Below are 25,852 nucleotides of genomic sequence, written 5' to 3' on the forward strand. Positions count from 1 at the left end.
AAAAGAATGATAGTGAATGCGAAAATGCGATATGTACAATAATTAGACTAACTTCCGTTTGCGACTGCTCAGTGAAAAATATTTGGAAAGACCATGTAGACTAGGATATATATATGGAATGCTTTCGTTGTTAACGTTTACTTCACTTCATATTTGCTCTATTGATTGATTCGGAAATGGTCCTTGTATTCAGTGTAAGTTTTTCATAAGTTTAGGGAGGAAACGTGTGCAATAATCGTCTGGCACATGCACTTGTACCAAATGATGGCCGCCTTGATCCTTGGATATATGTAAACAATCGGAAATCACATGTATGTTTGGTCCATCAGCGGCCAGAAAAGCTAATTGATTAGGTTTATTGAATTGGTTCAACGTATTTTATGCACAAGACTTTCATCTTATAGCAGAATTTAGCATTATTGATTTTTAAATTGCCGTGAGAAAGAAAAACAACAGGTGGGTCTGACAGTGACCAGACAAATATATGAAAGAAAAAAAAATGATAGTGCTACTGTAGCGTTTACTGTACATCAAATAAGTCAGTAAATGGCTAAAATTGGCGAATGACAATTATCATAATCTGTTGACAAATATTCTGAATTCAGCTAAAGTTCACTAGTCTTAAAAATTGGGGCATCAGACCAGGTAATTTCTGTGGAAACGAGGGGGTTATTTATAATCAGTCCCTCATTTTTACAGAAATCACAGACCAGGGATCCCCACCCTGTCTAATGTCCCAACATTTACAACCGGGGAGCTACAGAATGGCACCTAAAAATCCCTGGACATGTAGAGAAGAGTGTTGATATTTCGGACAGTTCAAGATGTATTTCGGTAATGCTCATCATCTAACCACTGAACCTAGGCAGATTGTATTTCAGTTGATTCAACGAACATTCTAGATTGTTTTCTTGGGTTTCATCGGATTTTTTCCTACTATTTTTGCCACATGTTAACACTTAAACATAGTCAGATAGAAGGTTGTAACTTTGGACGATGGTGTTGTTATTTCAGACACATGGTGTTATAACCTCGGACAGTTAGGAAATTCGGTTGTTGCCTATTTCATGGTTCAATGGCATTTTAAAATTTATGCGTTCGGTTTTGCACAATAGATAATTTTTTATTTTTTGTAGAGGTTTTGATTTTGTTTATAATTTTTTAATTATATCGGTAACTTTTACCAGAAAAATAGGTCTCAATGGGACTTGATTTTATCAATCAAACAAAATGGATACCAGGGTCTTTTACTGCAGTGTTGGTGAAGGTCATGTATTTCAATCAACCAATCAGAGCTGGGTATCACATGCCAGGGTTCGAAATTACCTCCTGTCCGTAAGTCCGAGACTAGTAAAAAATGTGTCGGACTAGTAAACTTTCTATAGCACTTGTTCGTACGGACTAGTGAAAATCCGGAAATCAATCTTGAATTGGTAAAGATTTTAGCAAGATTTGTCTGAGTCTCTTAGATGTTTGAACTTATGGTCAATTACCTGCATGGTTAAGTATTTGCGTGACTATGACATTTTCCAAACACATGGAGTGTGTTCGAGACCGCTGTTCTTCGAATGAGCACAAATTCCTACTGATTACGAATGCCAAGTATGTATCACGAGAATGGGTTCGAAGTGCAAGAACTGCAAGCAGTGTGGTCTAAGAACATGCACTTTTGTGTGCACGTTCTCGTCATTTGCGACTTTAACACAGGAGTAAGTAACACTATAGCTCATGGCTTGGTCAATCGAGTGAATTTTATTTACTTTATTGATAGAATTTCAATCTCTTGTGACTCTACAAACTGAGCACGAAAACAACGGGAACGTCATCAAGTATAGTGGTCTTTTTCTTCTGTAGGTGTCAGAAACTGAATTGCTTGCAACTGTGATGTGTTTGGTTTCATTAAATATTATTGAATAAAATGAAGATCATTTGTTATGATATACTGGACGGACTAGTGAATATCAATAATGACTAGTCCGTACGGACTAGTGCTTGAAAAAGTTAATTTCGAACCCTGCATGCACATACATGTAAAATTAGGTGTTTTCCATTTTGTAAATTTAGCAAGTTCGGAAATCAGTTTAAATTTAGAACAAATAACTATAGATCGAAACGTAAGATATAATGCTTTTTTATTGACTGTCCGAAATATCACACCCCATCCGAAATATCAACACTCTCCCCTATTTACCAAATTTCTTTCACATTGTTGACACGTTGACATATGGATGAATATTGCATTAGTGAAAACTGTTGTGGATAGATGATATATAGGTGTAAAATAATAATTTGAAATTGAAAATTTTCAATGTGATTTTAGTAGAAAGTGACCTGAAAATGAATAAAACCCCTCTAGAGTCGAACCCATGATCAACAAATTGGTACATGTAGCCTTTTATACGTTATTTACTGAGGAGTGAGCTATCCAACTAGGTAACAATATTCAAAATGGTGAGGAACATATTGTTGATTATTGTTCTCCCATTTATATTTCGAAAAAAAATTGGCAAATAGTAAACTAAACGTTGACACAATTTGGGAGAGGTTTCATAAGTTGTTAGAATTTGTAACTGTTATGTCTTGTTAGTATATAATGTTATCGCTTTAATAGGTTGTACTCCAGTATTAAATTCTGCAATAGAGTATAATCTTACAAATTTTCTGCAACTTTATTAAAGTATACCCTAAAATATAATGCTGTTTTAGAATTGGAGCAAAGTTGTTTTAGAAAAATTGAAAAAGTTGTTTTAGAAATTGAAAAAGAACTTCCATAAAGTAAAAGTTTAAACAAGATCACATGTAACCATTTTTTACTGCCTTTACAATCAGTTATTCCACATGTTCAAATTCCAATAGATATGTTACTTTGGTAAATTTTGAAAATTAACAGGACAGTTGTCATGTAGATTTTTGACCAGTTTAGTTATTGTATCTGTAGCAGCTCTGGGCGTTCGTATAGTCTGTACTTCATGTTGTGTTTGTTTTATTTTATAGTGGTTACTTCAAAATGACCCAACTACACTATGATTAGAAACTTGGAAATGAAAATATGATAAATAACACTTTACGAATTTATTACCAATATGAATATGACAAATACAAACTCCTAAATCCTAGAACTTAGCCTATAATCTATCAAGAAATTCTCCCAACCCAAAGGTAATATAATAATTTAGTAAGTAAAAAGGGGCGAAGTAGACGAACAAAACGTAATTCCAGAATAGGAATAACGGAAGGAGAAGTATAGCTAGCAAGGCCAGCTGTCTCACTTTCCAGAATTGTTCGCTGCATGGCTTTATATAGCAAATTAAACAATAGAAACTTTCATTAAAATTATTGGCCAAAAGATAAAGATAAAAAATACAACGGGTGAATAATTTACATCGGGATCAAAATCCAGGAATAAAAGTAAAAGTAAAACCCAAACTACCACATATCTTTTGACTGTTTGATAATAAATCCATGCATGTAACAGCTATTCATGCTATGACGATAATTTTATGCACAATTTATGAAAATATTAAGTGACATTTACTTCTTCATATGGTGAAAAATTTTGATATACATGTATGTTATGCTATTTGCTGCATTTTTTTTTTTTTTTTTTATACATCTAGTGTTGATTAAGAGTGTTTTTCATCCACAATGCTCATCTGTTACAGTTGTCAGACTGTACATAACTGAGAAAAACGATGTCGCTGTTCAAAGCTCGAGATTGGTGGTCCACAACTGTTGGGGAGGAGGAAGAGTTTGACCTTGGGTGTTTATGTGTAGCTAATATTGATAATGCTAGCGATGAGCTAGGTAAGGATAAAAGTGATAGTCTAAGAATTCAATCTGTGCATGAAGATATTATACACAAGTACTTTAGTATTAGATTTCTCTTGTTGTAAAATCAAAAGAATTTGAGATCATAACTTCTCCCAACACATATTAAACAGTATAGATTACAAATGAAATTTAGTAAATTAGTTAAGCTGCTCTTTACAAAAGTTGTAAGTTGCATTTTGCAGTAGATTGCTTTAATGATATGCTGTATGCTAAAATTTCTTTTGATCAGCAATTTGTCAATTTACTTATATGCAGACAAGATAATTATTGGGAGTTACCATGGAATATTAAGAATATTCAACCCCAAGCCCACAAAGACGGATAATGGTTGGTCTGGTTACAAGCCAGAGGATGTCTTGTTGGAAGCTTCTCTGCCAGAACCCATACTTCAACTAGAGGCAGGAAAATTTGTATCGTAAGTATGTTACATTTAATAGCATATAAGTGATGAGAGCACATGTGAAAACATCAAATCAGTTGGAGTACTGTAAAACTATACTTTTATTCCCGTGCGAGAAAATTTCGCGATATTCTTGAGAACCTCGTCGTCGCGAACATTTCTTGTTGCGAGCCAGTCCTTGAATGTCTGCTCATAGGCTTGATCGTAAACCAGTTTACTAAAGGTGAATCACGAAATAAAGTAGCCGTGGATAAAAGTTGGTTTACAGTATATCAATTTCAGATTTACTTTTGATCAGTCTAATTTTTAAAGAAACTTTATAGTGTGTTAAGCCTAATTTAAGATGTGTATTCCCAATTTTTGACTAACATGAGAAATGGAATGACTCTAACAAATTTATTGCTGATTTTTTCAAGCAAATAATGTTGTTTTATTTCAAAAGTGCAAAACTTTATGGTTAAGACAAAAGTGCAATTGAATTTAGTGTATACTCTATCTAAACATTTGGGATTGAATGTCACTGTTGACTTATATATGTGTGTGTTTATTTATTTTATATTATTTTTTTATTATTTTTTTTCAATTTCATTTTGCATTTTGTACTTTTAGGGTCTAAATAGTGGGTACAATATAATTGATAATCAAAAGTATTTTCAAGGGTATTTTTATGAAACAATATGTATCTGTATTGCAGTGGAACAGAAAATCTACATTTAGCTGTCCTTCATTCAAGGAAGATTGCAGTATATAAAGTTGCAGGTACCAGATAACTTCATTATCAGAAGCATTCACACTAACACTTCTTTTAAATTACTGAGCTAAATCACAAGAAGGGAAATTTATTATAAATTAAAGCAATTAAAATTTAATGGATTTTTTCCGCATTAAAGTGAAAACTGTTATTTCAGTAACCTCAGGTGCTGTAGAACATGGCAGACATTTTCAGTTGAATCTATCCTTTGAGCATAATCTTAAAAGAACTGCCTTCAACTTCTGTTTTGGTCCATTTGGTGGTGTAAAAGGTATGTGTACTTATCAAATTTGTTATATGTATAATCATATTGCACATTCCAATATTTATTTGGTAAAGAAAAAAATTGTGCTCATTGAAATTTGTCTCCAATATTGTATCAAAATTCAGCATTTCATTTTACAGCACATAATTTTAGGGAGATAATATCAACATGATTTTTCTTCTATATGATAGGGAGAGACTTTCTGTGTGTCCAGTCGATGGATGGCACTGTGTCAATTTTTGAGCAGGAGAGTTTTTCCTTTTGCCGGTTCTTACCAGGTGCTCTGTTACCAGGTCCAATCAGATATATGCCAAAGTTAGACAGCTTCATAACAGTCTCATCCACATGGCAACTGGAGTGCTACAAGTAAGTTGTGTTGGACAGGTATGGAACATATGGAGTCTGTTCCGAGACCGCCGTTCTTCGCATGAGTACAAATTCCTTCTGATCCCGAATGCCGAGTACGCATCACGAGAACGGGTTCAAGGTACAAGAACTCACACCACCTCTGTAGGTAGTGTGGTCGAAGAACACGTTCTTACACACATGCTCTTGTCATTCGCGACTCTAAGAACGGAGCATTAGAACAACAGGAACGGCGGTATCGAATGCACTCAATGTGACAAGCACAAGCTGTAAGTGCAGTAATGAAAACTCAGGATTTTGTTTAAAATGACATGTGCAGTATCTATGTATAAGGGAATCATTGAACCATAACTCGAAATTTTATGAATATGTAGATACCAAGTATTAGCTGTTGCGACTGATGCCAAAACAAAAGAAGAATCTCAGAACATGAAATCTGGAAAAAGGGTTACAGTAAGATATATTTGATACATGTATGTTTCATAGATTGAAATTACGTTAATGATTTGTTTGTTTGATAATTGCTTTATGTCCCTTTTGAAAACAATTTCACTTATAAAGTGACATTATTAATGTAGAAAGAAAGCATTTAGCTTCTTGACAATTAATTGGTGTAGATGAAAGATACATGTATAAGAAGTTTGAATGAGACAGATCTCAACTTTTCACAGTGGGACTGGTTTTACAATCTTGGAGAACAGGCTTTAGATCTGATGGTGGTAAACTATGAAAATTGTCCACCTTCTATTATTGTCCTAGGTAAGTAAAATATTTTTGATAAGAAAGATCCAATTTAATAAACATCATAAAAATCAAAATTTAATGAACAGAAACCATTAAATTTGCTAAACATACATAGATTTACGTAGACCATACTTCTAAGAATATATGATAATGATGTAAGAGTTTTTATACATATCCGGATGTATTAAGGGAATCCTAGTTACAAAATAAATTTATACTTATGCTTGTTTTAGTTAAACATGAATGTACATAGTGCCTATGGAAAGCAAATAAAAAAACAATTTACATGTAATATGGAGTGGTACTTGCAAAAAATTGCATGTAGCATAGAGTGTGCCTATGTTCAGTTAGGGGCAAAATGCAAACAAGTTATTTTCAAAAATAACTCTTTGTTATTTTTTTGTCTTAATGAGTTACCTCTCTTTACTCCTTTAGTCTCTCCTTCATTAATAACACAATAACTCAAACAGGTTATTTGTAGTTTATGTAATTTTGTATCAAGCTCCTCACTTCACGCCACATGCACCACATATTTTCGCTGGTGCACCAAGGCAAAAACAAATGTTTGTTTTTATTTAAAAGCTTGCTTAATCCAGGAAAAGTATTCAAAGTCTTAGGAAAAATGCGGAAAATTGTTCATTTGTCAATAAAAATTTCACCTAAAAATGTCTTAAAGTAGTGGTCTACACCTGCTACATGTCTGCACACTGCATCAACTTTTACATCATGGAATCCCATAATGCAATATTTATTGACGGGAAATACAAAAGACAGAAAATTTAAGACAAAATCAATGACCCTGTATGATTGAATAATAATAATGTGTTATTAAAAAAATTATATCATGTGATTGTTTAAAATATGACAGAAGTGGTTTATTTTTCAAATAATGTATTTGCATTATGCCCCTGGCTGATGCTGCTACTTTCTCTGTGGCTGGTCACATTCTTTGATTTCCAGCTGTGATTGTTTAACAGTGGGTGTTGTCTTGGAACAGCAATATCTTCCATAATATAGCTATCAACATTTTCATATCCTTATGCAGGAGTTATCTGCTTCCTACTTGTCTCCACAGACAGAACTGTACATACTGTATAATGTATATTTGCTGAATATAAATTTTCACAGGAGAAAGAAACATATTCTGTCTAACTGAAGTAGGAAAGCTGAGGTGGATGAAGAAATTGGAGTATGAACCCAGCTGCATTTACCCGTACTCTTCAGGTGAAGTTCTCTATACATCATTAATTTCAAATATAACTTTATTATCTGTTCTCACGCAAGAAGCATTCACATGCATCATTCAAAAGTTATCGTAGATTAAATGCTTGATAAAAAAAAAAGAATTTCTTTTTATGCATCCCTTGAAAGGAGGGGGCATATTTGTTTGCACCTGTTGGTCAATATGTCTGTCAGTAGACCAAATGTTGTCCGCTCAAAATCAAAAAGAACCTAATTGCTTGACGGACTTCAAACTTGTGATACTGGTTTCTTTCTCCTAAAGAGTAGATGACCCCTATTAAGTTTGACGTCAAGGGTCAATCTACTCTGGACACACACACAAAAAAAAATATTGTCTGCTCAATATCTTGTGAACTTTCTGCACGACAGACATCAAACTCTACACTGGTGCCCACTAGAGAATAGATGACCTCCAATGGTTTTCAAGTCAGAAGGTCATGACTCAAATGACTGGTTAGTTGGAAGTGTCTGCTTTGCATCATGAGAAGTCTTATATTGTTTTGTAGATACTTTTTCAAGTTGTATTGCAGTTTCCTCACTAATAGAAAACCCTTATTTTTTATTATTGTTACAGGCATTCAAAATTTAATGTTGATTCTTTTCAATATTGCCACATGGGATATATGTTTTTAAAACTTTTTCAAATACAGTTGTAGAAAACACAGTGAATTGTCTGGTGGCCACTCATACAACAAATTCTCTCCTGATTTACCAAAACTTCACACTAAAGTGGGCAGCTAAGCTTGATTTTACTCCGGTCCAAGTTAGAATGGGCACTTTTCAGTGAGTATCCCAAGTTAGAAATACTGTATAAGTGGAATTTTTAGTGAGACACAAATTTAGTGATTTTCCCATTTAAAACAAGTATATATATTTAGCGAGAGCTAATTTTAGTGACATTGTAATTCCAAGAAAGGTGACTATTACAAACGATAGGAATAAATCAATAGCAATATTCAATTTTAGCAATCGTAACACCCTCGCTAATAATGCCAAAATTAAATTCTCGCTAAAAATTCTGCTTGTACGATACTATATCAGTTTGTGCATGTACCAGATGTGTATTAAACTTGTTTTGTAGAAATGGTTTGTTAAACTTGTCCAGAGTATTTGCTTCTGTTTTTAAAACTTTTTAAAAGATTTACAATCAGATGCATATTGGTTGATTGCTTTCCAGTTTATGGAAAATTCAATTTCTATTCAGCGGGGGAAACTGTATCATATAAGAATTGTAAAATGATGAAAATTTCAGGGACCTGAAGGGTGTGATAGTGAGCTTGTCTGACAAAGGTCGTCTGGAATGTTCCTATCTCGGTACAGATCCAGCTTTGTTCATACCTCCAGTTCCAGAATCCAGAGAATTAAATTACGCTGAAATGGATCGTGAAATGGCAGCACTTCAGAAGAAAATCAAGCAATCATCGCACAAAACCGGTACTACACAATGACTTTCAGTGATTTTTAAGACCCATTTTAAGTCTGAATATTGGCCCTTTCCCCTTCCAAAAATTTCCAATTTTTTCCCCAATTTAACTTGCACTTTTCCCAATAGTAAAAACTGTTAAAAAACGTATTGGTTAAAAATGAGTTCCATGTGAATAGTTTATGTACAACATGACAAAGATGCATCAATTCTAAATGGTTTAGAAAAAATAGTCGAAAATTTTAAGAGTTTAAAAAAGAAAGTTAGATATGTAAAATAAAAGAAAAATGATATCAATTTGTCTTTGATTTCTTGTTTGATATGATATATTTAGCATGTCTACAATAATGTCTAGGTTTTCCAAATTTTATCAAAATGTTGACAATTTTTCCCAATTCGAAAGCCAGGGGACCCTTTTGAAAAATGTTGAAAAATCACTGACTTTAATTTACGTTAGTGAGACCTTTTAGCTCTAAACTTGTTTGTTGTCTATACTTGTCTGTTGATTTTATTAGTCGGCTGTCATCTATCTGTCTATCAGTTTTTCACATTACAAAATGAAACAGACTTGTATAAAATATATCCTTGAATTCAAGTCTCTTTTAACAAATGCTACAGATTTTTACAAGGAGAAATGATTTTTTGAAAATACAGAAATTAGGTTTTGGGTTTTTGAATTTTTTTTATCGATCTTAGATTCTCTTGAGGCTTAAGATACGTGTATCATCATGTCATCGTACATGGTGTACAGTTATTATAATATCTAATAATTTTTTTGTAAAAAGCTTGAAAGTAATGTGAATATGAAATAATGATATGATAACTGGATAACATGTTTGCTATGGGGTCCTTTATACTGAAGATGGTAAATATAAATTATCAAATTACAAAACAGTGAAAATAAAAATTAGTTTAAGCACACATGGAACATTTTTTTATGGATGAATAGCTGATTTTTATTTTGTTAGGGATATTGGCAATGCATGCTTTATAAAAGGGATGATGTAAACTTCTCACCTTAATTAATGTTGATTTACAGTAACTTATGTGTACACTTTGTGAGTTTGAGTTTGTTCAAATTGTGACCACCTGAATCAGGATATAAGTGCTTAAGTTATCATAAACAATAGGGAAAATCGAGAACCCATTTCAGGGGTCCAAAGTGTAACACAAATATACAAATATACATGTAGTATGTTTAAGAAATCCCACCACTTCTGTAGATTCCTAAATACAGAATATATAGGTGAGGAATTTATTATCATGTATTTTAGTAGGAAGCACCACTCGCAAAATAAAATTACTTGCTTTTATTTCTATATTGCTGAATTACGTGTAAAAACTCTTGATGAACAGCTCTCGCAATTTTATGTCTACGAGCCATTTAAATCCTCATATAAAATATAGGGAATCAACAGTATTATATGTGTATCACAAGAATGCATTGATAAGGTGGAATGATTGATTGATTAAATATTGTTTAACGTCCCTCTCGAGAATATTTCACTCATATGGAGACATCACCACTGCCGGCGAAGGACTACAAAATTTAGGCCTATGCTCGGCGCTTATGGCCATTGAGCAGGGAGGGATCTTTATTGTGCCACACCTGATGTGACACGGGACCTCGGTTTTTTCGGTCTCATCCGAAGGACCGCCCCATTTAGTCGCCTCTTACAACAAGCAAGGGGTACTGAGGATCTATTCTAACCCGGATCCCCACAGTATTATGTTCATTCTTGTATAATTTATGATTTAGAGGAAGATGAATCAGACAATCATTGGCCCTGGGGTCCCCTGTTTTGAATGGAAGTGCATGAGGAAAATTAAGTGATAGTCATAAAAGAAATATTAGTATACAGTAGAATGGTCCTATTAATCAGTAGTGATTCTCTGGTATTACCTGTACTGTTACTATGTTTAACTTTGTGTTGTAGTTACAGTAGAATGGTCCTATTGATCAGTAGTGATTCTCTGGTATTACCTGTACTGTTACTATGTTTAACTTTGTGTTGTAGTTCTGATGCCCAATCTGAAGAAGCAGGAAGACGATGTTCAGTTGATAGCTCATGTAAACCCCAACCTGGATGATGTCTCCGTAAGTTCTCGTCACAAAGCTTAAACAGGAAGAGGAACTATGTAGAAATGTTACAGAGTTAGGTTGTGACAAAGTAATCCAAACAAAGTAACCAAATCATCTGTGTTCAGAATGTAGTTTTGTGGACCAGTAACAAAGATGATGGCGGTTGTTTTGAATTTTAGATGGCTACCAAGCTGGAATTTGAAGACCCAGACCCTGTCCCGTCCATCACTGTCCGTGTCCAGGTTAAAGCCAGGCTGACCATAGAACATGTCAAAATGCATGTCCATGTGTGTTGGCCACTCAAGTCCAATGTATCATCGTTTGAGATTCCCTCTGTGGGTAAGAAATGAAGATTTGACTTGAGTATTTCTAACAATGATTACAAGTACATAGGTATTCAAAGTGATGTTTATACTTTAAGATTACATTGAATATTTGCTCAGTTTGATACGTTGACAATTTTTATTTAGTCTTTCCAGATTTGATGTTGACTGTTCTTATATCTGTGTGTGTTCTACTCATTAATTTTACTGGACTTGTCTTTTTCAGATCCCAGTAATCCCTCCGAGTATTTTGTGGCGTTCTACTCATTAATTTTACTGGACTTGCCTTTTTCAGATCCCAGTAATCCCTCCGAGTATTTTGTGGCGTTCTACTCATTAATTTTACCGGACTTGCCTTTTTCAGATCCCAGTAATCCCTCCGAGTATTTTGTGTGTTCTACTCATTAATTTTACCGGACTTGCCTTTTTCAGATCCCAGTAATCCCTCCGAGTATTTTGTGGCGTTCTTATATCTGCATGTGTTCTACTCATTAATTTTACCGGACTTTTTCAGATCCCAGTAATCCCTCAGAGTATTTTGTGGCGTTCTACATGGTGGGGAAGGCCCTCCCTTCTGAGATGTCTGTCTCTATATCAGCGAACTACACGAGTGCATCAGGTCAGACACGCCTCCTGGTTTTTTTTGTCTATCAATGTCCGAATAACTGTGATTTACTGTATTTAATGTCTGGTTAAAGACATGCAATAAGTTTATTGCATTGTTCCAGAGCAGGGCCTATATATACATGTATATTCTAGAATATACATTTGAAAAAAATGTTTTAAAATCATAAAAGGCTACCATTTGTCAATTTATATGCAAACATGCCCTTTGAGTGTAGATACAAGTGCCAACCATAGGAGGGCCCAGTGTTTAAAAGTTAAGAATATCAAGGAAAAGCTTTAGCACTATAAACAGCAAGTCATGAAAGGAATATACAAGCAATTTCATGTAGTATAGATTAAAGTTTGTTCAAACCATTAACCACTCATTGTGGTCCATATTGAGATGTCTAATAAGGGCATGGATAATAAAGTTAGTATAGATTAAAGTTTGTTTAAACCAATGTGGACCACAATGAAATGTCTTACAGAGAAGTGAGCATATTATGACCCGTGATCCCGTATGTTTGTTATTGGCAGGTGCTCCAAGAGTTGCCACAGCGAGGGCCAAACTGCCCATAAAACTTGTGATGAAACCAGTCCCTCCAGTGAAAAATGCTGAGTATAAACTGACGCTAGACAGTAACAAACCACCAGCCAACTTAAATGAAGTCTTTCCAGGTCTGATTGTAGTTCTAAAAGACAGTGATGTTATTCAGTGTAATCAGAAACAATTTCTAGATATGTGCATTATTGGAGTTTTCGAACAGCTGGTTTTTGTGATATTGTGTTGGTTGATGTGTGTTACCTAACTGGTGTATGTCTTTGTAGATCTGCTCGGGGAAAACGCTGGAGGACAGGGAGCTGCTCTCGGGTTTCAGTATTACGGAAATGGTCCCATCGTGTCGGTCTTGGCATCCAAAACTTCTCGTAAGTTTCTTTTTGTCTTTATCGTAAGTTTCTTTTTGTCTTTATCGTAAGTTTGATTGTCATGTGGATTTCTCGTAAGTCTGTACTGTCATGGTTTTCTTGTAAATCAATGGTTTCTTGTAAATCAGTGGTTCCTTGTAAATCAGTCACTTTTTGTAAATCAATGGCTTCTTGTAAATCAGTGGTTCCTTGTAAATCAGTGGTTTCTTGTAAATCAGTGGTTTCTTGTAAATCAGTATTGTTGTGTGGATTTAATGTTTCCAATCTACAGTTTGAATTTACAGTGTGTAGGTTGAAGAAAATGATTAACTTAAGTGTATGGACCTTGTTATAGATAGATAGATTTATTCAGGTTGAAAATCAATGTATGACACAGGGTGATATAAATAGCATATTAAATGACAAGAACAGTTAAAATATAAATACATGTTATTGTATCCATTTCCAGTGTGATCTTAAGATATAATGCAATTTAAATAACACTAGAAATTTGAACTAAATAAACATATTGGTTATCACAGTAACCTTGCATTGATTTGCACCTAAGGATAACCAATGAAAGACAAGTGCTTATTTCCAATAGGGCCCTGTTCTTTGTAATAGTATTCAGCTTATCTAGATCAGCTTCCAGTGGTCCCCTGAAAGCCGGGTTTGACAACTTCCAGATATCAGATTGTTGGATAATGTATATCCTCGAGTTCTTATTGAACTTATTCTTGTAATTGTATCTTTTGTAAAGATATTTACTCTCTGTTGAAATCATATATTTAGTAAAATGCAGATATACATAATGAATACATGTGTACATGTACATTTGCAGCTTAACATTTTGATCACTTTTGAGACAAATATTCAGTTTTGTTTTGCTTTGTGCATTCAATGACTGTTACACACAGGTAATCATAATATAGCTGGAATAAGTTGAAGAAGATACATTATTTCTTTATGAACAGGCATATATTAAAACTGTATCTGGTATATGGAAATTACAGGATTCAGAATGTACAGCATTTATTGTGTACAGATTATGATGAGAGTTTTTATTGTGTACAGATTATGATGAGAGTTTTTTTTTGTGTACAGATTATGATGAGAGTTTTTATTGTGTACAGATTATGATGAGAGTTTTTATTGTGTACAGATTATGATGAGAGTTTTTACTGTGTACAGATTATGATGAGAGTTTTTAGGACTAAAGTATTGCACTATTCTGCACAGCGTTTTCAAAGTGCACAACATGCGGACTAGACAAGTAACACTGTTGTTGGAATATTTCTAGTGTACAACATGCAGATTAGACAGTTGTGGTAATACTTTTAGTGTACAACATGCGGACTAGTGTATAACATGTGGATTAGACAGTTGTGGTAATATTTCTAGTGTACAACATGTGGACTAGACATATAATACTGTGTTGTGATAATATTTCTGGGAATAAAGGAAGTGAAAACAATGCAATCTAACATATACTGAATGATAGGGAAAGAAAAAGAAATTTCTGAAAATGTTGTTGTTGTATAAATGCTGTCATCGTATAAATGTTGTCGTTGTATAAATGTTGTTGTCATTGTATAAATGTTGTTGTTGTATAAATGCTGTCATCGTATAAATGCTGTCATTGTATAAATGTTGTCGTTGTATCAATGCTGTCATTGTATAATGTTGTCGTTGTAGAAAGGTACAGACTTCAATGTGACCGATTTGAAGCCATGTGGCTAATGGTGAAGGAGTTGGCAGGCAGACTAAACAGTCACTTTAATCGGAGTAAAAACGACAACTTTACAATATATTTCTCCGGACAATTACCACTGCAAGAATTCTTTGACTTGATTGATGCTCACTTTGAGGTAAGTTTTAGACAAGCTGAAAGAAGACAAAGCTTTTCTTCCAAAATGATTGCATATCTAGTTGGGGAGTGTCAGCTCATTCCCTTTAGCTGGAAAACTTGAAATATTTATTTCAAATTATTCAAACTGTTTTATGTTTTAAATTTGTTTTTTATTTTAATAAAGCATTGTTGTGTCAGAAATGGTTTCAATATGAGAAATCAGAAGTGTAATTATATTTGCCTTTACAGCATCGACTGAATGCAGATAGGTGCAAAGAAATGTTAAATCAGAGAGCTTCACAATTCCGTGCAATACAGAGACGACTGTTGACTCGGTTCAAGGATAAAACACCTGCTCCTCTAGCTAACCTAGATACATTGTTAGAAGGAACCTACAGACAGGTTAGTAACCTAGATACACTAAATCTACAGACAGGTTAGTGACCTAGATACACTAAATCTACAGACAGGTTAGTGACCTAGATACACTAAATCTACAGACAGGTTAGTGACCTAGATACACTAAATCTACAGACAGGTTAGTAACCTAGATACACTAAATCTACAGACAGGTTAGTGACCTAGATACACTAAATCTACAGACAGGTTAGTGACCTAGATACACTAAATCTACAGACAGGTTAGTGACCTAGATACACCAAATAGTAACCTAGATACACTAAATCTACAGACAGTTAAGTAATTACTAAAATATCTGTCACCATACCAATATCTTTAGTTTGTATAGAATAGAGGGCTGCTGTGTATCAACTGCTATTTATAAGATACCGCTTAGTGGTAAAATTTGATCAAATATTGGGACAATGATACACACGTAGATGTAAGTGTTTCATGAAGCACCTTGTCTGTATGGCAATCACAATGCTTGTTTATGAAAATTCATCATTAGTGGCTGAAAATGTGAACCATTAATGCTATAATTTATGTCATTAAATGGTACAACTGTAGGCCTACGTGATATTTTATCATTAAATGATACAACTCTAGCCCTATATGATATTTTATCATTAAATGGTACTACTGTGACCCTACATGATATTTTATCATTAAATGGTACTACTGTGACCCTATATGATATTTTATCATTAAATGGTACAACTGTAGGCCTACATGATATTTTATCATTAAATGGTACAACTGTAGGCCTACGTGATATTTTATCATTAAATGATGTTGTATCATCAACAGCTGCTACATGTATAAAGCAAAATAGGATTTTTTAAACATTAGAATTTTCTCAATTTGATTAAACTTCATCATGAAAGTATGTAAAAATGCATAAAAACCACTTCCCTGTACCTATACCTGTGAGAAATTGTGAAGTATCCTGCTACTTAAACCTGATTTTTGCTGTAGATCTTACACTTATCGGACACAATAGAAGAGAACAATAAATCTCAGGAGGTGGCAGCACTCAGTCTGTCCGGCGGAGCCTATCTGTTTAACTACCTGATCAAGCTGTGGACCAGCATGTCAGACGATGAATTCAAGGTTTTACAGAACACCATTACACCTGTTGTATCCAGCTCCACAGAACAGGTAAGTCCTCATCTAGAGACAATCATACATATGAAACTGTTAAACTCCATGGAACACACATCACAGTATTACCTACTTGCATCAAACATGCTTATTGTGAACATGTGCTTGTAACTTTCACCAGTGTGTTTGAAACAGACACTCATGCATAGTCAGTGATAACGAATAGATATACACAGGACCAAAATTTGGTTGCTCTTGAAGGTTTGATATTAAGTCGTTTATTACTGTGATATTGGATTCAATTAGAAAGTGGAACTTATCCTGCAATAATCTGATGGTTAGTTAAATTCAGTGTCTTTACACATTTTTCTACCTGAAGAATTTACATTTACCTTTTGCTTCATGAAAAACTTGTGGATTTTTAGAACATCAGCATTGTAAAACATAAGACATTGATATTTGAAGTTGGTGAATTGTTAACTATAAATTGATAACATAATTTTTATTCAGTGATTGATTATAGTTTTTTATGATATGCCCATCATAAACAGGTCATATGATGGTATGATGTACAGGTCCTCAGGACATCAGTGTACCCTTGACATGTATAATATAGAAAGATTTGTAACTCTTCTCATATTACAGGATACCCAATTTTGGTGATTAAAAGAATAATCATTGAATAAAGATATTGTACACTGCATTTGTACACTGCATTTTGTAGCTCTCGACTCACATATATACATGTAATTAATCTAGATTTTCTCCAAATTTCATCAAATTTCCTCATTGTGAGAGGAAGATGTCTTATTTCTCAAGGTCAAAGATCAAGATCTTACTGTCACAGAAAATCATGAAGTAAAAGCAGTTCATTTAAGGCTAGGATTCTCAAACTTTGTGTGCAAGCTCCCCATGGTGTTGGTGCCAAGTATATTAAGAATGGTAGTAATTGTGCTTCCCAAGTTACACTTTATTAGATAGAATTTTTTCTTTAATTTGATATTTAGCAAAACCATCTTTATAGAACTAACATTTTCTATGATATTAATAGAGGAAGTGCTGATAAAACACTTTCATAGCCATTTTTTGTCCAGAGAATTGTTTATTCGGATGTTAATCTTTTCTTTGATTACTACAGCATTTCTGAATATATTGGATTAGCATATTATTTGCTGTTTGAGTGTTGCTCTTGTTACTTTCAGTAATCTGACCTTGTATAATTGAATCTGTGATATTTCACCCTAAATTAGTTTTGCAATGTACATACATGTGTGTATGTATATATATATATATATATATATATATATGTTTGATGGTGTTAGATATTTACTAGTTAGGCATAAAGGACGGATAGTTACACTGAAAAAGGGAGATAACTCTGCAAGTTGTCTATTGAATCCTTTTAGTTTTTTCTGTACCTTTTGTTTCATCACTACAGGGATGGCAGGAGTCAGTAGATGCAGCAGTTACACACCTCCTGAGGACAACTTTAGCCAAGTCCTCCAAAGACCAGACCCTGAACCCCCAACCTCTTCAGATCCCAGAGGACACCACCAAGGTCAAGAAACACATTGCCCTGATGTGTGATAAACTGGGCAAGGGAGCCAGGCTGGTGGATGGACTACCTCAGAACTCCATGGGTAAGGAATGAAAAGTCCGATATTGTAAATCTGGGTAGAGCAGAGGTAGTGGTCTCGCTTCTCACCACTGTGACCCGAGTTCGATCCCCATGAATGGCAGTAGTTGTATGTGAGAGGGTATGGTGATCGCATGTTCGGACACATGGGTTTCCTCCGCGTACTCTACTTTCGTCCATTATGACCCCCTAGAGCCAACATCTGTGTAGTCAGATGCTGTAAATCTGGTTAGTAAGGAATGAATTGTCAGATCCTGTAAATCTGGATAGTAAGGAATGAATAGTCAGATCCTGTAAATCTGGTTAGTTTTACAGTAAATAAATGTTTTGCATTTTCAGAAAATCAGCACAAATACTTTTCATGATAAGAAATTTCATAGAAAATACTTTTTTTTAGCAAAGACAATGCAGTAAATTGGCAGGGAAATGTTAAAGGAAGTAAACATGTTTTGTTAACTTTTACAGTTATTCACATCCCGTGAAAGAGCTTAGAGAAGTTGTACCATTAATGTTCCCCAACATGTACCTACATGTAAACCAAATTTGATTTGTATATCTGTATCAATTAAGTCTGATTATTTGTATATTTCATCAAATAATCTAATAATTACTATATCAGAGAATATTAAACATGCACATGTAGTATGAAAATTTGAACATTACAATTTATTCTATATAGAACACATTCAAGAAAATTACATATATTGATGAATTTATTACTTTAAGAAATTGTGATTTTTGTTTCAATTTGCATTTTTCACAATATCATATGAAATTTCCAAAAACTTGTTTCCCCCAATCACTACAACATGGACACTTAATCCTGATTCCGTTTTCTTAAAGGCCGTATATTTTTCTTTGAAATTGAAGACTTTCCTTTCAATCTTTTCTGCCATTCTCTATCAAAATGAACACCCTTGCCGTGGTTTGTATGAACAGTTCATTAGGATTTTGTTTCATTGATAACTTATTTGATTATCTAACCATTTTAAATATAAGTAATTGAACAGATTACTTTCTTTAGTCTTGCCACACAGCCTGTTGAAAGAATAATGTATAAAGTAAATTTAAGATTTGTTACAAATGTTACTATTTATTTTATTTGTCCAATCTATTTAATGATAAATTGATAGGAAAACTTCTGTTGTTTATATAGTTTTGAATTACTGTAGAATTAAAGTCCAGAGATACTGTTAGTAAAATTGGTCCTTTCCAAACTTAAGGGATATATTGTCATATTCAGAAAGATGAAATACTTGTTGGCATTGTGGATTTTTCATAAAATGTGCTCAAACTAATTTCAATTTGCCATTGTTTTGCAGTAAACATAAATCCCTCACCAAGAAAAGAGAAGAAAGCCAAAGTTTCTGCTACAAGTAAAACCGTTATGGAAAATGGACATATAGATAATAGTGATGATACAGAGACTCTCATAGGAAGTCAGTTTGGACAACATAAGAGTAAACATAACAAAGAGCCAGATTTTGGATCCGATCTTAATGGGTTGACTGATTTGTCAATGTTAGGATTACCGGCAGAAAATGTTGCATTTAATGATGGTAAGAAATCAGGAGGCACACAGTAAATCTTTTTGTAGAATCATTTTATGACATGAATGTTTATTTTCATGTGATTTTCGTGTATTTAGAATCATTTTATGACATGAATGTTTATTTTCATGTGATTGTCGTGTATTTAGAATCATTTTATGACATGAATGTTTATTTACATGTGATTGCCGTGTATTTAGAATCATTTTATGACATGAATGTTTATTTGCATGTGATTGTCGTGTATTTAGCAGACAACTGATATGATTAAACCACCAATGATATAATATAGAAGTATCATGAGAACTTTACACAAAAATAGTCACTGGTGGCCTGATCTTACACCGGACAAAAAAGGAGTGATTGCTTTAGTCCTATAGAATGTGTGCCCCCCCCACACACACACACAAACACACACTTTTTGGGTTAGATTTAGTCTACACAATTCTTCACAGTATTCAAAATGAGTTTCTCCAAAACTTTTTGATGCAGAAATGACTGAGAAAAAGAAGAAGAAACACATAGAAGCAATGGTTCCTGACTTGGATGATATGGAGGATGAACCAGTGATGCTAGAAAATTAGTACATGTAAGTACAGAAAATTAGTACATGTAAGTACAGCAAACCCAGAAAATTAGTACATGTAAGTACAGAACATTAGTACATGTAAGTACAGAAAATTAGTACATGTAAGTACAGCAAACCCAAACAATTAGTACATGTAAGTACAGCAAACCCAGAAAATTAGTACATTTAAGTACAGTAAACCCAGAAAATTAGTACATGTAAGTACAGAACATTAGTACATGTAAGTACAGAAAATTAGTACATGTAAGTACAGCAAACCCAGAAAATTAGTACATGTAAGTACAGAACATTAGTACATGTAAGTACAGAAAATTAGTACATGTAAGTACAGCAAACCCAAACAATTAGTACATGTAAGTACAGCAAACCCAGAAAATTAGTACATTTAAGTACAGCAAACCCAGGAAATTAGTACATTTATGTACAGAAAACCCAGAAAATTCATACATTTAAGTACAACAAACCCAGAAAATTAATACATTTAAGTACAGCAAACCCAGAAAATTAATACATTTAAGTACAGCAAACCCAGAAAAAATAGTACAAGCAAGTACCACAAACGTTGTTTAGAAAATCTATGATCAGTAGTAACTCACTAAACTTAGGTTTGATTTGAGCAGAGAATCATGTTTTATACCATTATTTCTTGCAGTACTCTACAGTTATAGTTCTGTGATTAGCTAAGTATGTAGGGTTATTGGACTTAGTTTGCTGATTAGTGGTGGAAGTTTGGTGTAAAAATTTGAGAGCAATTTTTACACCCATTGAGTGCCAATCTTCATTATAAGGTCCAGTAACTCCATTAGAGCTTATTTCGGTGGTTTTGTGTTATTATGATTTATTGATTTTCTTGTCAAGTTTAGAAACTGGAGCATTTCAGGCCATGATATGAATACGTACATTGTACATCACAGTTACAAATGTTTTAACGTACACCCAATTACATTGTACATCAATATATGCAGTGAAAATTTTCAAATTTTGAACAATTGTTGCAATCCTTAGCTTTAAATCAGGGTTGAAATATTACATTTAATTGATAAAACATTTCGCAAAGCCTGCTACCTGTGCATATTGAGTGATATATGGTCTACCTTCTTTGTTTACAGCTAGAGTGCAATAGCATTAAGTTGAATAATGCCCAGGTAGTGCATGCTATAATTATAGATGTTAGATTCTTATTATTGCTGACAAATTATAAGCTATGTGATAAATTGTGACATTTAACACTCACTGTATGGTTACAGTTTTACTTTGATTATCTAAATACATTGTAATATTTTACAACACCCACTGTACAGTCACTTTTGAACCGGTCGTGGTAGCTCAATTGTAGAGTGTTTGCTTCGTAATCGGGAAGTCGTGAGTTTGAGCCCTGTTTGTGTTGTGGATGCGTCAAACCTAAGACGTTAACATAGGCAGTGATTTCTCCTTCGCCAAACACTGGGCATTTAGATGTGAGAATCACGAGTCTTTCGGATATGACCTTAAAAACGGAGGTCCCATATCACGGCAGATATTGGCACGATTTAGAACTCTCACTGCTATGGTTGTAAGCATTAAGTATAGGTCTAAATTTGTGGTACTTTACCTACAGCTGGTGACGTCTTAATATGAGTGAAAAATTCTCGACGGGACGTAAAACAGACAATCAAACCAACAGCTACTTTGATTATCAGAGTACATTGTAATATCATAGAACGATTATCAGAGTACATTGTAATATCACAGAACGATTATCAGAGTACATTGTAATATCATAGAACGATTATCAGAGTACATTGTAATATCATAAAACGATTATCAGAGTACATTGTAATATCATAGAACGATTATCAGAGTACATTGTAATATCATAGAACGATTATCAGAGTACATTGTAATATCGTAGAATGATTATCAGAGTACATTGTAATATCATAGAACGATTATCATCATAGAACGATTATCAGAGTACATTGTAATATCATAGAACGATTATCAGAGTACATTGTAATATCATAGAACGATTATCAGAGTACATTGTAATATCGTAGAATGATTATCAGAGTACATTGTAATATCATAGAACGATTATCATCATAGAACGATTATCAGAGTACATTGTAATATCATAGAACGATTATCAGAGTACATTGTAATATCATAGAACGATTATCAGAGTACATTGTAATATCACAGAATGATTATCAGAGTACATTGTAATATCATAGAACGATTATCAGAGTACATTGTAATATCATAGAACACCCATGAATCTGAAATTTAAAGGTTTGATATATACATAAACTTTAAGATTCTGAAGATATGTAGTCAGAATGCTGCATGATTTATCTATTGTTATTTACACGATGCCTTACATTTTTACAGGGTGCCATGTTTTATGTACACAGTAAAAAAACGTGAGATCATCAGTATTGATACGAGTGAGATATTCCGTCCATTAAGGGAGAAGCTTTCCCTATGTACTTAATTATTCTGCACCGTGATATCTGCTATAGATATCTAAATAGTGCAAGTGTTATTTATATCTACATCAGTTCATGTGTTGGTGATATCTACATCAATGTGTTAATATGTTAACGAAGATAAATCTTCAGACTTCATCAATCTCTCCTCTCATGCACAAGGTTGTGGTGATTGAGCAACTAAAGGACAGTGGTTTTATTGTCATTAAATTTTTATTCATATGTGATTGTATTCACTATTTTATTTTGAGATTAGTGGACGAATGTGCTGATCTTGAACTTGTTATTTTAAAAGGTTGTTAAATTATTCGATGGTCATACAGGTCTCAACGTCATGAGTAATTTGGTCAGAAAATTTGTTCCAATGCTGACCATCTTGCCTCACTAAGAATAATTCAATATTGAAGTGCATTCCTATTTACATATCTCTGCTCATAGGCTGTATTACTGCCTATCATGTAATGGCAGTTTTCCCAAAGCCTCTAATACTTATCTATTGGGTAAATAAGTAAGTAAATTTCATTATATAAATACCAAATATAGTCCATTATAAAACTGGTAGTTTATAGGAACATTCCGACCAAAGTAACTGGCTCCTACCAGTATTACAGGAGATAACTCAATCTTTTGGTCACAATGTTCTATATAACTATGGATCTGTTTGCCAAATTTCATGTGCCAGGATTTCTCAAGGTTCTAATATATGATAGGCAACATGAAAACTCAACAATAACACCCCACCCCCCAGGCAACTTACCTTGGTTTTCCCTGCCAAGTATTATGTTGTTTGTCCGTGTAAAGAAGGAACTTCTCATCGTACGATTTGAGACCTAGGATCTGTACGACATACCTCCACTGTACCACTGTATACAGATCTGTGATGTTTTAACAGTTTGAAAACTATACTTATTTTAAAACTCAACAAATCCCTTCGTACCTTCATAGAAGAAAATCTTCGTTTAACTATTTTATTGTATGTTTTTTTGTTATTTTTATTTATTCTTTGCTAGTTGTGTATAGAATGATGAAATACTTATATTGTTATGTTTTAATATTTATATATTCTGTGTCACAAATTATCATTTGTAGTTTGATTATGAAATCTTTTACTTTAGTGAAGGTATCTTTTTCCATATCAAGATCATTCAAACAAAGTGTCATCATCAAAATGATTGAAAAATATTAGTTAGAAATCAGAACTAATTGTATGAATTCCAATAAGATGCTGGAACAAAATTCGTTTTCAACATAGTCTTATCATGTCAACAAAATGTTTTTTATTGGTGCATTTTGCCACAAGAGAATGTAGAGGGAGCATGTAGAGACTGTCACTGTTTAGTATTTTTAGTTGCACTGTGTCAGCGTGTGGTGTAAATCCTGTCCACCCTGTGTCTTGTTGTGATGATGACCAGTATCTGTATATATCCAGCTGCTCTTCTGTGTTCAGTTTGTAACTTCATTCATTGATAGTAACTGCATATGGTGTTTAGCACATCTCACTTGAACTGAGCTTTTTCTGATTGAAATTCATTGCCTGAGTCTCTCGTTGGACAACCTTTCACAGGTGAGACTGGTTCTCTAGAAACTGTCAACTAAGTCCAGTCCAACTGGACAGAGAGCAACCTTCTGTTTGAAGATATTTAAGTTTCATCACGTGAAGGACCATGTCCACTTTCTAGGGATGATCTTCATGGCATATTGCGTGCGATAATGAAAATAAGATGGGTTGACTTAAAAGTGTTTTTAGAGAACTACTTGGCCAGTGCTTACAAAATATGTGTGAAGGCTTCATTACACAGTATGGATAGACTGTTGTAGGCCTCAGTGAAGAGTTCAAGTGATTCTGTATGAGCAAGATATCTCAGGTAAATGTCATGGCCCATGGGCCATCTATAAGAAAAGGAGGGAGGATACATTATAATTTATTTCTGTTATTTCCTTAGTAGTAAAATCATTTTCAGTGTGTAGATTTAACTTTGCAAGCTTTACATTTTTTAAGATTTGGAAAACGTGAATGATGTGTTAAATTTATTGGATAATATATATATTTTCCTATGACATTCAGCGAAATAGAGAACTATTAACAGAGTTAAAGTGGTTCATCTTATTTGTATTGTTTTTGTATGATGTTTTATGGATGTAAAGAGGGAGAAGACAAGGGAGATAACTGAGGTGATAAATGACTAGACATTGTTACAGTAATTCACAGGACAACACTGTCTCCTTTTTTATGGATATTATGAAATATATTTTTGAAAGAAAAAAAAAACACCAACTTTTGATTCAGGTTAGAATATATGTAGTACATAGGCAAACATGTCATTCTTCAGATTCAAAGTAAATTTTTGTCTTTAAAAAAATTGTCCCCAAAACTACACCAGTCTATTTACAAATCAAGTTGTGACATCAATTTTGTTTTACTTGTAAAAAAGTAACATACTGTTAAGTTTTCAATGGTCAAATACTAATAGGCTTAAGGTATCCGACCCAAATATCCCCAAATTTATAAATGTTATGTAATGCAGAAGGAAAAGATAAGTACCATGCAAAGTGATTCACTAAAAGAATTTCAGAATTGATTAGACTTATAAGACACATACACTGTAAACATTAGGCCCTCTGAGAAAAATACATTTCTGACTTATGAAAATCAATTGAAATATAATTTTTGAAGAAAGCTCATGGTGAAAAGGTTCATATTACAATGGTCTTTCAAAATATGCAAAGGAAAGTATTGGTCACCATACAGAGTATGAAGGTATTTCATTCTTTCTAAATTATAACTTTAAAACAATTGGAATCACTATAAATAAAACTAGGCCCCATATGCTATCGCCACCATTTCTATCATCACACTAAAAATGAAGGAGTTTGTTGTTATTTAAACAATAAAATCCTTTTATTTGTTGTTTTATTGGGTGATGAAGACAGCTAGCATTGCAGAAAAAAAATCATTGTTGACCATTTCGATACTTTAATAGCCGATGCACACTGCATACTTCGACCTTGACGGCGCTCCATATTTAGTAATTACGCGGGCAGGTGGTAATAAAAAACGGGATCTGACTAGTCTGTGACCATTGTATGATGAAAGTGAATGTAAATGTACTGTTTGTGAAAGTTAATGTCTTTATGTATGGGATACCTTAAATTTTTCATTATTGAGAACATTACTAGACAAAGTGAATAGAAAACTGATAGATCTTTCTAAATATATGTACTATGTTCTACGATGCTTTGTGAATGCCTGGTTTGTTTCATGTTAATTACTGGAAAGAATTGCAGCCCTGATAATAAATCCAAAAACAATAACAAAA

At 33.6% G+C, this 25,852-nt stretch overlaps 1 protein-coding gene across 1 annotated transcript; it reads left to right on the forward strand.

Annotated features, from left to right (window-relative positions):
- Positions 1–40: 40 nt before the first annotated feature.
- On the forward strand, positions 41–25,852 carry LOC125680338 (protein PTHB1-like). The gene is made up of 23 exons (XM_056157512.1): positions 41–194; positions 3,663–3,804; positions 4,087–4,246; positions 4,926–4,990; positions 5,140–5,253; positions 5,439–5,613; positions 5,988–6,066; positions 6,285–6,372; positions 7,486–7,581; positions 8,250–8,382; positions 8,852–9,033; positions 11,041–11,120; positions 11,285–11,444; positions 11,943–12,047; positions 12,572–12,712; positions 12,863–12,961; positions 14,636–14,808; positions 15,039–15,191; positions 16,167–16,349; positions 17,731–17,932; positions 19,251–19,487; positions 19,971–20,067; positions 22,438–25,852. The coding sequence occupies exons 2-22, from the start codon at positions 3,693–3,695 to the stop codon at positions 20,060–20,062; spliced, it is 2,829 nt and encodes a 942-aa protein (XP_056013487.1). The 5' UTR covers positions 41–194; positions 3,663–3,692; the 3' UTR covers positions 20,063–20,067; positions 22,438–25,852.

Source organism: Ostrea edulis, chromosome 2, assembly GCF_947568905.1.
Source record: "Ostrea edulis chromosome 2, xbOstEdul1.1, whole genome shotgun sequence".
NCBI classification, from domain to species: Eukaryota; Metazoa; Mollusca; class Bivalvia; order Ostreida; family Ostreidae; genus Ostrea; species Ostrea edulis.

Bases quoted from the DNA above. Each gene is read 5' to 3' on its own strand.
- LOC125680338 (XM_056157512.1), top strand. From the start codon at position 3,693: ATGTCGCTGTTCAAAGCTCGAGATTGGTGGTCCACAACTGTTGGGGAG. The intron at 3,805-4,086 runs GTAAGGATAAAA...ACTTATATGCAG, and splicing joins TAATGCTAGCGATGAGCTAG to ACAAGATAATTATTGGGAGT. The intron at 5,614-5,987 runs GTAAGTTGTGTT...ATGAATATGTAG, and splicing joins TGGCAACTGGAGTGCTACAA to ATACCAAGTATTAGCTGTTG.